The sequence below is a fragment of the Aspergillus mulundensis genome (genome assembly GCF_003369625.1).
Source record: "Aspergillus mulundensis strain DSM 5745 chromosome Unknown scaffold_1, whole genome shotgun sequence".
Classification (NCBI taxonomy): domain Eukaryota; kingdom Fungi; phylum Ascomycota; class Eurotiomycetes; order Eurotiales; family Aspergillaceae; genus Aspergillus; species Aspergillus mulundensis.
This window is the reverse complement of record NW_020797889.1, coordinates 3,839,398-3,851,509: the sequence shown is the minus strand read 5'-3', so window position 1 is coordinate 3,851,509 and position 12,112 is coordinate 3,839,398. Positions and strand designations below refer to the sequence as shown.

The 12,112-nt window shown below is 39.9% G+C and overlaps 4 protein-coding genes across 4 annotated transcripts; 2 read left to right on the top strand and 2 right to left on the bottom strand.

The window, feature by feature from the left end:
- Positions 1-4,306: 4,306 nt before the first annotated feature.
- DSM5745_02682 (putative COP9 subunit 3) lies at positions 4,307-5,281 on the top strand (the record flags this gene model as incomplete). Its single annotated transcript, XM_026744698.1, has 3 exons — positions 4,307-4,522; positions 4,579-4,731; positions 4,787-5,281. The coding sequence occupies 3 exons, from the start codon at positions 4,307-4,309 to the stop codon at positions 5,279-5,281; spliced, it is 864 nt and encodes a 287-aa protein (XP_026607861.1).
- Positions 5,282-5,775: 494 nt separating this feature from the next.
- On the top strand, positions 5,776-7,279 carry DSM5745_02681 (glutamate-5-semialdehyde dehydrogenase; the record flags this gene model as incomplete). The annotated part of the gene is made up of 3 exons (XM_026744697.1): positions 5,776-6,076; positions 6,154-6,315; positions 6,369-7,279. 3 exons carry the CDS (start codon positions 5,776-5,778, stop codon positions 7,277-7,279), a joined length of 1,374 nt encoding a protein of 457 aa, XP_026607860.1.
- Positions 7,280-7,518: 239 nt separating this feature from the next.
- Positions 7,519-8,340, bottom strand: DSM5745_02680 (60S ribosomal protein eL18; the record flags this gene model as incomplete). Its single annotated transcript, XM_026744696.1, has 4 exons — positions 7,519-7,596; positions 7,651-8,018; positions 8,088-8,192; positions 8,337-8,340. The coding sequence occupies 4 exons, from the start codon at positions 8,338-8,340 to the stop codon at positions 7,519-7,521; spliced, it is 555 nt and encodes a 184-aa protein (XP_026607859.1).
- A 1,261-nt stretch (positions 8,341-9,601) lies between these two features.
- DSM5745_02679 (putative mitochondrial carrier protein) lies at positions 9,602-10,967 on the bottom strand (the record flags this gene model as incomplete). Its single annotated transcript, XM_026744695.1, has 6 exons — positions 9,602-9,824; positions 9,902-10,038; positions 10,095-10,294; positions 10,373-10,451; positions 10,498-10,812; positions 10,863-10,967. 6 exons carry the CDS (start codon positions 10,965-10,967, stop codon positions 9,602-9,604), a joined length of 1,059 nt encoding a protein of 352 aa, XP_026607858.1.
- Positions 10,968-12,112: the final 1,145 nt, after the last annotated feature.

The following is a 12,112-nucleotide window of genomic DNA, read 5'->3' as shown; positions in this document are numbered from 1 at the left end:
CTTTTATCCCTTTTATTAAACCCGTAACTTTTAAGCTTAATATTAAAAATAATATAAAACCCTTTAGCAAAAAAAACTTAATTATAATAATATTAACTTTTAAACTTAATATTAAAAGCAAGAAACTTAAGTAACCTATATACCTAAAGCCTTTTTTTTTACCTAAAAACATAAAAATAAAAAAGTTAAGATCCTAGCTAGCCGCGGCAAAGGTAGTAATTACTTTACTTTTACTAAAATTTACTAAAATTAAATAACTAAAAAAAAATTAAAAATTAAAAAGCTAAAGCTTTTAAAGCTTTTTATAATAATTTAGCTTTTATAAAAACAAGCTAGCCTATAAACACCTAACTACCCTAAAAAAAAAATTAAAAAAAAAAAAGTATAGTACCTAGCACGGTGTACTAGCTTTAAAAAAATAATAAAAATTTTTAATATATTTTAATAGCTTAAAATACTTATACTTTTTAATATACTTATGCTGTTACCTTTTACTTTACTATTTTAATATTATTACCTTAACGCTTTTGCTTTTCCTGCTTATTTTTTATTATTTTAATAAAAAGTTTTTAATTTTACTTAATATTTATTTATTTTTATTAAGCTAATAATATCTTTTTTTAAATTTAAGATATTTTTTTTATAGCTGGTATATATTATATATATACTACTAGGAGTTTCTCCAACTTCTTAAATAATACTTAGTTATATATTAATTATTTAATAGCTTTAACTTATTCCCGCCACCTGGCGGATAGATTAATCAAGCAAGCATTTATGAAAGTTTATTCACTGCCATAACAGTAGTAAGATTTTTAAACCTTTTAAATATTTATTAAAGGGCCTATTTATATTTATAAGTATTATATTATTAAGGTAATTAAAAACTAGTAATTTAAACTTCTTTAATTATAATAAATAAGTATTAAAATACCTTATTATTAATATAGCCTAGGCGCTAGTAAAAAGCTTTAATTTTTTTTAATATAAATTTTTTAAGTTAAGGTTTTAACTTTTTATTAAGTTAAGGTATTAGCCTTTTTTACTTTAAGTTTTTTTTAAAACTTAACTATTTAAAGGCTAAATAAGTAATTTTTAAAATAAAATACTAGTTTATTATTCTTGGTAATTAAAGTATTAAAAGTTTAAAAATATTTAGCCTTTTTAAAAGGCCTAGTTACTAAAATATTAATATAAAAGCTAGGTATAAAGGCTACTTTACTAAAAATAAAAAGGTATTATTTTATTATTTAAAGTTTTAAAATAAAAAGTACTAATTTTATATTTTAAATAATAATAGTTATATTTCCTGCTTAAATATTACCTTTTTCTAATTAATTAAAAAAGGTAAAATAACTAAAATTATTATAAATATAAATAAAGGCACTAATATTAAAAATAAAAATATTTTAAAATATTAAATTATTTTAAATACTTATGATAAATATATAATTATAATATTTTTTTATTATAGCCTAAGTAACTAAAAAAGCTTTTTAAGCTTTTGTTTAACATTTTTTTATTTTTAAAAATTTATTTATTCTTGGCCCTTATCTTTTAAAATTTTTTATTATATTTATTATTTTTATTAAGCACTTTACTAACCTTTTTTTTTTTTTAGGTTTATATTATAGCTTCCTATATAATTATATAAAATATTAATACTATTTTATTACTTAAAAATAGTTATATAAATAAAAAGGCTTGTTATTAGTAAGTGCTATTTTTAAAAAAATTTAATTTTTTATTAAAAGTTATAAAAATTACTACTTTAGCAAAGTTCTTAAAAAAGCTATTAATTATAAAAAAATATTATTAATATTTAAATATAAACTAAAAGTAAAAAACTAAATTAATACCCTTTTAGTTTAATTAGTTAGTATTTTATTTTATATAAAAATTTAAATACTTATTAATTATTTACAGGAAGGTTATATTAGCTATTTTATTTTTTAATTTAAGTTAATTAAGGTATTTAATTTTTTAATAAGTGTTTTTATAATTTTAAAGCTAATTATTAATTTTATTTTATTAAATTAAAATATTTAAAGCTGTAAAATAATTATTAAATACCTTTAATTTAATTTTAAAATTAATTAAAATAAATTATTACTTTAATTTAACTAAAACCTTTATTATAAGTTTATTTTTAATAAGTTATTAAATAAAAATAATAATAGTTTTTTAAATAGCTTTATTTATTTTTTAAATTTTAGTATAATAATACTTTACGCTAAGCTAGTGTTTATTATATATTTTAAAAACCTTTTTAATTATATTTTTAAAAGGTAACTTAGGGTAAAAAAAATCTTTTTTTTAAAAGGAATATTTAAATTAAAAAACTTTTAAACTTTTATTATTTAAGTAAAGTAAAAGATCTAGCTATACTAAGCTAGCTAGTTATTTTTAAATTTAAAAATAATTTTTATACTTATAATATTATTAGTAAAGCTTATAATAATTTTTAAATTAAATATAAAAGTTAAAAATTAATTAATATTTATTTTAGTTTAATAAAAAAATAATTAATTATAAAAGGGCTTAGTATAACTTTAAGGCATGTATTTAAAAATATAAATAACTTTAAAATATTTAAAAAAAAATAAAAATTTAACAAGTTAAATTATTAAATTAATATTTAGGCTTATAACTATAATACTTTTTATATATTATATTAATTAGTAAAGCTATTAATTAAATATTATAAAAAAAATAAAAAAAAAAATAAGTTATTTATTAAAAGCTAAAGCTACCTAGGGGTTTATATAAATATTTTAAGCTTTTAAAAACTTATTAATAACCTAATTTTTTACTAAAATAATAAAATATTAAGTACCTTACTTTTTTATATTAACGCGGCATGTAAAGGTATTAATAAATAAGAACTTTATTAAACTCCACCTTTGGCTAACAAAAAGTAATTATAAAAGGTCCCTAAATAATTAAAAAATACACATAGCGGAGTTCCTAAATAACATGTAATAATACTTAGGAAGAGCTATGGCCTAATTTAGGACATATTTTTATTATAGCCATGTATACTATATTAAGTTAAAAAGTTATTAATTTCTTTATTTAACTATCTCTGGCTAGCTAGCTAATACGCTATATGTAAGCGGTAAATAGGGGCAGAATACCCCCCGTCCTACGTGGACAACAGGAATGTAACTAGGTTACAGAGACTTTCGGTCTTATGTATAGCCTCTGCCCTTACTAGGGCTAGGGCCTACCTACTTACTTAACTTATAATACTTAGTAGCAGGGTTTTCTAACCCTTCATTTCCTCCCTACTTATTATACTCTTGTTAATACAATATTACTTATTCTTGTTCCTTACAAATACCCCAACTAGCTACCTAACAGCCTCCACACGTGACCACACGCGTGACACACGTCAGCAGCCCCACCTGGATGCCTAGTGAAATACATAAGCGCATGTGGATACCTTAGCTTTTCCCCAATCTCTAATCTCAAGACCTAGGCTCTAGCCCTTTACCAATACCCCGCCTTCAAAGTTGGATGTGATATCTTGCATCGCCCCGAAGATGTCCGATTTCCTGGTACAGCTGTCTTCAGCACCTTCCCGCCATAGCTCAGCTGATATCAACGACGAAAATTATGACCGCCAACTTCGGAGTCTGGTTGCGTATCTCCGGCAGCCTGGCCTTGTGCACAGCGCAGCAGACCTTAATGAGTATTTAGAGGTAAGGAGGCAGACCGCAAACCATCGGAACTGCAATGTCGCGCAATGTTATACTAACATTGTATCTGCTATGATAGGCTATTAGTCCAGCTGTGCACAGCTTATCATTCTTACATCTACTGCGCTTCCAATTACAGCATCTACAAAGAAAGATAAACACCGACGTACCCAATGACTTACTACCCGGAGGCAATCTGTGGAAGCATGCTGTTAGATTCCTGCGATCCTTTGACCCGGTTCAAATTCGATACGCAAGCCATGAATGGAGACAACTTATTGAGTTCATGGCTACTGCTGCACGATCCATCTCGAAGGCAAGAAGACACCCTCTTGCTAAGTATTGTGTTTTTGCCGGAACTAACCCATAAGAAGCCCGTACTGGCCGTTCAAGTGATAAGGGATGCCCTGAAACGGCTCAATGCAGCCGGAATATTCACGTCAACCCATCTAATCCTAGCTAAAATCGCACTGCTTTCATCGTCATATACGTATGCAATTCCTGTTATCGATGAATTCCTTTGCCACTTCCCCACAGAAAGAGGAGAACATGTGCATACAGATTCACTCCTTTGCTCACAGCATGACCCGAGCACTGAAATTATCATGAGTGTATCTGGATTCTCAACGAACCTAACATATCGGGACCACCTACAGTTTTACATGTACAGCGCGATGATCTACATGGCTCTCCAAAAGTGGGAGCAAGCGTCCCACTGCCTGAGTGTGGTAATATCGGCACCAACCGCCAAGTCCGTTAGCAAAATCATGGTCGAAGCATACAAGAAGTGGATTCTGGTTAACCTTCTGGGACACGGAAAGGTGACTTGGAATATCAATGCTATTTATACAGTCTGGACTAATTTCACTCCAATTAGCTTCCGCTTACCCCCGGCTTGGTAGCTGCACATGTCAGTCGGGTATACCTGTCGTTGGCAAGACCATACATCTCGCTGGCCGAGGCATTCGAGAAAGGCGATTTGCAAAAATTGAATGCCGAAATCAACCTAGGGCAATCGATTTGGCGGACCGTAAGTCGCAAATCTCGTTTCTGCTGTACCGTACCGACCGTGCTAATGGGCCCAGGATAATAATGCCGGGCTTGTTTCCCAAGTCTCTGGAGCATTCGATAAGTCCTTGATCATTAAGCTAGGACGAACATTCTCTGCGCTCACGATGTCCGATGTGCTGCAACGGGCTTCATCTTTCCCCCAAGGTGTCCAGGACGTCGAGGAATTCGTCGTATCGTTAGTGATGTCAAATGAATTGAAAGCCACACTATCTCACTCTGCGAGAAATGAAACCACTACAATGTTGCGTTTTCCTCTGAGAACACAGAATCATGGTTTTAGGGAAGAGTATATACGCGCAAGGCTTATGCGGATAAGGGCCGCGTTGCATACGATTTCCCGAGGAATAGCCCAGACCGGACAAGCACTAGAGTTCTCTCAAGAGGGTCTTCATTTCATAACGAAGAACCAGAAGTGGAATGGCAACTCTGAGAAACCCGGCGGCGTGGGATCTGGCGAGGCAGATGGCGGCGGTGACATAGATGAAGATCTCATGGGGGACGGTCATTGATGGTTAAGACCGTAATTGAGTGATACCTCAATTATGGCAGCGTGACATATCCATAGCATGAGCCAAGATAGTTGTAAACAGAGACAATGGTAAATCCCAACAGCCCCAGCGCTGTTACTACTAGCAATAAGTCCCATTCTTATAATGTCTTCCTCCCTGCTTTCTTAATAAACGTCACATTTGGTGGGCCTCTGTTGTCCATCGAAATGCGTCATGTACTCATCTACATCATTTAAGTGAGGCCGCACACTCAGTTAACTGTAAGTATAGCTGTATCTTACCACTTTAAATTTAGATCAATGAAGATGCTTGGGACTATGCGTTGTGTTGCGTGCAATACCACAACCGGACCTACCGTAGGACCGACCCATTGCCGTACCCCACTTGCCATGACACATTGGTTACATAAGGTTAGGGGAGAGACTAAACTCCGGCAAATGTTACCACACAATCTCACTTCGCAAGTAGTTCCTGCCAAACGCCTAGCCCTGGAAATGTCGCTCACGGAATCATCAGCGATTGATATTGCGAAAGCTGCTTCCTGGGCGTCTCGTCACCTCGCGACCCTGTCCGAAGCGGATCGCAATGATGCCCTCACAGCGTTGCATGATGCGCTTCTCTTAAAGAAAGATGCCATCCTCGAAGCAAATGCTAGAGACATACAACTAGCAGAGCAAGCTGTCGCCCATGGCAGTCTCAACCATAGTGTCTTGAAGAGGCTCGATTTATCCAGACCAGGAAAATACGATGATATGTTGCAAGGGATTTTAGGTGTCAAAAGTTTACGGGACCCCAGTATGTTTGCGTCGCGAAGTAGATGACTCTTCTTACTTCTACCTGTTAATGTATGCGGATTTCTGATTCTGTCCAAGTTGGGAATGTTACGTTGCGGACCCTCCTCGACGATGGTCTTACGCTTGATAAAGTGGCCTGCCCCATCGGAGTTCTGTTGATCATTTTTGAAGCCCGGCCAGAGGTCATTGCAAACATTGCTGCATTGTCCATAAAGTCAGGCAATGCTGCGATATTGAAAGGTATGCATCTCACGCATTGGCGACCGTTTCAGACTCCTGCTGACAATCAAAAGGAGGCAAGGAATCCACGGAATCTTTCGTGGCGATTGCAAATGTGATCTCCGAAGCTATATCTACTACTCGCGTCCCGCAATCGTCTGTCCAACTTGTGAAGACAAGAGCCGCTGTTTCCGATTTGTTGGCACAGGATTTGCTTATTGATCTCGTTATACCTCGAGGCTCTAATGATCTTGTCAGATACGTCAAAGAACACACGAAAATACCAGTTCTTGGACACGCAGATGGGCTCTGTTCTGCATATATCCATTCGGATGCTGACCTGGAAATCGCCACCAAAGTAATTGTGGATTCCAAAACCGATTACCCCGCGGCGTGCAACTCCCTGGAAACCTTGCTCATACATCAAGATGCCCTTGAAAGAGTTCTGCCAGATGTCGCCAAAGCACTTGTCGCCAAAGGTGTTGTTCTTCGCTGCGATGCATCCTCTAAAGCTGCGCTCATGGAAAGTTTGACCTTCGACGAAGCGAAGAAACTCCAAGATGCTCAAGAGTCTGATTTTGAGACCGAATTCCTTGATCTCACGCTAGCCGTCAAAACAATATCATCTTCTGACGCACCTCTCGCTGATGTCGAAGCTGCAATAACGCATATCAATTTGCATTCCTCGAAACATACGGATATCGTCGTCACCAAGTCAGAGACTGTTGCCAACCTTTTCATGAAAGGTGTCGATAGTGCCGGGGTGTTCTGGAATGCGTCCTCGAGGTTCGCGGATGGAATGCGGTATGGGTTCGGCACTGAAGTTGGGATCAGCACCAACAAGATTCACTCCCGAGGACCTGTTGGTCTGGATGGGTTGACTATCTATAAGTATTTGATTCGGGGCAGTGGCCATAGAGCTAGCGATTATTTTGACGGCGATGGTGGCAAAAGATATAAGCATCAGAATTTAGAAATATCGTAAATCACTCAACACATGAATCAAGAAGTTTTGGAACAAGTTCATTTTCTCATCCTGACCGACGCCACTACCGGAAGTTACCATTGATCAAAGGGTCTTTACATTCAAGCCAGCTTAGCGTGGCGGCTCATTGAGGCTCGAGCACTCCACTAGTTTTTGGAAGACACGATCTCGCATGTCTCTGAATGTCCTCAATTCATCCGGGAATAACTGCTTTGCCACAACAATTTCAACTATCCCATTTAGACCTTGAAGCCGCGAGACCTTCTGCGGCCACGAGCGCGCTCAAACTTCCGACCCTTGCTTCGCACATAAGGTTTCTAGACAAACGTCAGCTCGAAACGTCCGTCATCACAAAACTAGATGTAACAAACCTTGTGCTTGTGGGGACCGAAACCGAAGTGCTTCACGGCCTCTCTGGCGTTCTTGGGACCACGGAGGAGGAGAGTGTTGGCTCCCGTTGGGGCGCGGAGAGCGAGTTGATCCAAGGTCAGTGTCTCACCACCGGCCTTCTCAATACGGGCTCTGGCAGTCGCAGTGAAGCGCAGGGCGGCCACAGAAAGCTTGGGGACAGTGAGGAGACGGTTGTCATCAGTAACGGTGCCGATGATGACGATGGTCTTGCCCTGGTGCGACTCGGTCACGTTGGAAGCGATGCGGGAAAGCGACACAGGGGGCCGGTTGATGCGGGACATGAACAGGCGGCGCAGCACAACCTTGTTGAAGTTCGACTCCGTGCGGCCTGACGATGGCTAGTTAGTCACCAAATTCCAGCATCTCGAAATGCGCAGATATTCAAGGTCGATCATACGGGCAAGGAAGCGGTAGAGCTTCACGAGAACCTGCAGGTAGACGTTCTCGCTCTTCGGCGCCTTGCGATGGGTGCTGCGCACATGGTGGCGGTCCAAGTCGATACCTATTCATCCGTCGATAATTAGCAAAGGCCGTGAAAAGCAGTCAAAAAAAAGATGGACTACTGTAAAAGATAAATCAAAAGTTCCCGATGTAATTATAATATAGTCGTCAAATGTCAAGACGCTGGGAATTTGCTGAAACGTACCCATGGCTGCTGATGTTTCCGACTCTCGAAGTTCGCTGTCGCAACCCGGTTGAAGTAAAGCTGTCGAGTGAGGATTTCGGGAGACACGATTTGGGTTGTGGACTGCCACTCGGCTAAGCGACTAGCAATCACGTGACTACGGTGTCCAGTGAGAAATCCAGGCCCGGATCAACAGTGGCCACTGGCAAATGCAACACCAACACCACACTTTTTATCTACTCCACATCAATGATCATAAGCTCGGTTTCCTCCACAAATAGTCATCTTCTGAATTATGTCTACCAAGTCTCCATTTCCAACCATATTTTCGACGTTGGGCTCCTTCTACAGTAGTACATTCTTGATATGCACTTCACAAGGGCCACCTGTTTTAGTAACCACTACGTTTGACCTTAGTAGTTCGGCTAATACTAAGGCAATGTGACCTTGATTATATGACTAGAGGACGTAATTCTCCTGCCAAAAGCTCTGAATCTCCCCTAAAGTTCTCAGACGGGCAGTCGTACCCTGCACTTCCCCCAAGCTCAGGGTTCAGAAGTGGAAGATACTACTACCGCCAGAGATGACGAAGCGCCAGTGGATACGCTGGGTATAGCTTTGGATTCTGTTTCCAACGACGCAAACCCTTAATACTTGATATGTTGTACAAATTGACACTGGAGACAGGCTACGAATCCGGATCTCTCGGTTCAAAAAATTGCAGCATTGTCTGCCCGCGAGGTACATACAAATGAGAAACAAGCTTAAGGACGGCGTGAGAGACTACCCTCAGTACCCTGCATCACTTACTGCTCTTTTATCAAACATATCAGAGTTTGGCTAAATAAGCGTTCGCTTTTTAGTCCAACATCTTCTGCTTTCTGGCGGGGATTGGGAAATCAACCCTCTCGAGTCACGTCTTGTTCAGCCTCCACGTGCCGCTTAGCACCACCCAGAGTATTAAACAGCGTAAACTGCGCCCATTAATACTTTGTTCGGTCCTCAATATACGTCCAGTTACTGTTTGCTCTGTCCTCATCCCGTGATTCTGGTACAATCACAGACTCCGTTTTCGATGCTCTCAGACTGTTTAGAAGCGGGTTTCTTGTTCCAAGAAGGCGAAAAAGTGCACTACTTCTAATGAGGAGCACGGTCCCCTCCTTCTAATATTAGCAATGTATAGATAACAAGCCTGTGAGGCCGGGTAAGCACGCAACAACCAGCAGGAGAAACCGCCTCCAAGGACACTGGCTGGTGTTCGGCAGATTCCACTTGCGTTGCACGTATCACATTTCGTCCAAGCCCAGCAGAAAATCTCGAGTGAGCTCGAAGCTGAGCCAACTGCTTGCCATGCTAGGAGCTACTTTGAGAAGGTTTGGCGCAATTCCCTTGAAGAGACCGCGCAAGCCTTCTTCGGCCACGATGACTTTTACGGCATCGAAAATTGAGGCATACTGATAACCCATATTAGACATCGTATTGATCTGGAAACGCCGTCGAAGGACATCGCTGAAAGCTTGTCAATATATTGGATGGAAATAGACGGAGTCACAACACCTCTCCACTGGGTTTGGGATAAAACTTACAACGGATATGTGCAAGTTTGTGCTACTGCCCCTGAGATAGCGCCAGCCATGAGTTTGCGAACAGCACTAGGCGTGGAGTCGCCCTCTGGGGTCAAGTATCTACGAACTGATTCGTAGGTCATGAAGTTCAAACCAACCTAGGTAAAATCAGCTCAAGTTAACACCACGGGTTCTCAAGCATTCCATTTCGTACATATGGGGCCACGCCGGCTACAGTCGGAATGATACCGCGGTAAAGCGCCAAAAAGCCGCCCTCGTTCTTATAGACCAAGACCATAGTCGTATACATACCCGGCAACTTTTCGCTCGCACTCTCCCGCTTGAGAGCCGCGAAAGAGGCGGACTGAATGGACAACCTCGTACGCACCAAGTCGAGCGGATAAGTGACGGCGACTGTTCACGAACATGTAGGGTTTATGTTAGTATCAGTAAGATAAAACGGATGTGGTCTCGAAGAGGTGGATGACGGACCTGAGGTGATCCCGGCGGCCCCTCCGCAGATAAGTCGGCGTATTGGCGTCAAATCCGCATTTGGGGTAGGCTCAGCGAACTGCAAAGGTTAACAGACATATACCATGCTTCCGTCAATAACTCACTCTTTTGTAAAAGTTATAACTGCCGAACTGTACGGCTGAATATGGGATGATGCGTATGCAGTTCGTGCCATTGCCCCGTAAAAAACCGCGCCAGCCTTCCTCTCTTCCAATCTTTTTGAGCGCCTGCCAAATGGATAACTTGTATTCTTCTCTGCCAACGGTTTGGATTTGGAGGAGGATTTTCAGACGTTCAAGCGGTGATACGATAGTTCTCGATACAGCGCCCGCTACACCACCAGCAAAGAAAGCTGCCGTAACGGGCTCGGCGACTGCACTCCTAGCTCCACGGAGAAGGGAGCTGCTCGGAAGTGTACCCTGTAGGGAGTATGAGCGAAATCGAGCAGAAAACCCAGCGCATTTCCTACCTTAGTTGAGGTGGGCGGCTCAAATTGTGAAATCTCCGATAAACCAGGTTTGCCGTCGCTATTCGACCCGTCATGACGGGTCGCTCCCTGGCGATTTATGCTCATTCTTTTTGACAGGAGTAACGATCTAGCTAGAGATTATCAGGTCGTCTCGCAGTACCTCCTATCGGCATCGAGCCCGACGTCACCTCCGAATGAGCTGTCTTGCCTCACTGTATAACTGACCGTGTTGTGCTGTGCAAGTAAGGACAGTTCCAGGCGTTTATATATACAAGACTATTTGCAGCAAGGTAGCAGATACTGAGGAACCCAATCTTTGAATGCTGCGCTGGCCATATGTATGTGATTAAAGTTGCATTGTGCAACGGAAGCGAACCAAATAGAACCAATCTGAGCAAATGAGGAATGACTTTGAATGGTATCTGCGACACGAGGCTCGGGGTATAGCCTGGATTAAGAATAGAATGGATGGAGCGATTGTTGTGGTCGCAGGAGCTTGTTGGGGTATGTACTAGGGGATTGATTAACCTCAACCCCCCCGGCCAAGTCTTCCACTTCCGAGAACCGCCTGGGAGAAGTCGGAAAAACTCCCCACGTCGGGCCCAATAATATACCGACTACTACCGACAATTGAGCCTCAGCCTCTTGCTTTACAGAGTGCCCACTAGTCATTATTAGATTGTCTAGAGTGGAGTTTGTATTCTAACAGTCAAGCATGCGTCAAGCATCGAAGATGCAGTGCTCACTCGGCCCTGGGAGCATAAGGCAACCTTCCGGTAGTAAAGAGTATCATACACTTTACCGGTACTTAAACACAGGATCTTGCAGGTGATCTAGATATCTCTGTGCCTGTTTTTGAACTCTATGATGCTGTATGGTACCTTAGGACCGTATGCTAGGCAAGGATACAGCGCAATTATTCAATATTTATAGTATCACCTAAAAGAATTATAAAATGTATCAAGATCCAAGAGAAAGAAATCATGTGCTTGATTTCTTTATACGCTCCATTTAGGAATACCCTGTGGGTAATAGTATGGGCCTGGTAGTAGCTCAGGGAACGCCGAAGTGACGAGTAGGTGGAGCTGTTTTGGACTAGGTGTTTCGTCAATGGCACATGCCGCCATCTGTAGTAGTCCAAACCACACCTGCTCATCAGTCTTTTTTTCATCACTCATACTACTACGTACCACTATTCGTGCCCTGCACCGACATCTCCATTCGCAGACTTTTTCGAGCATCTTCGCAAG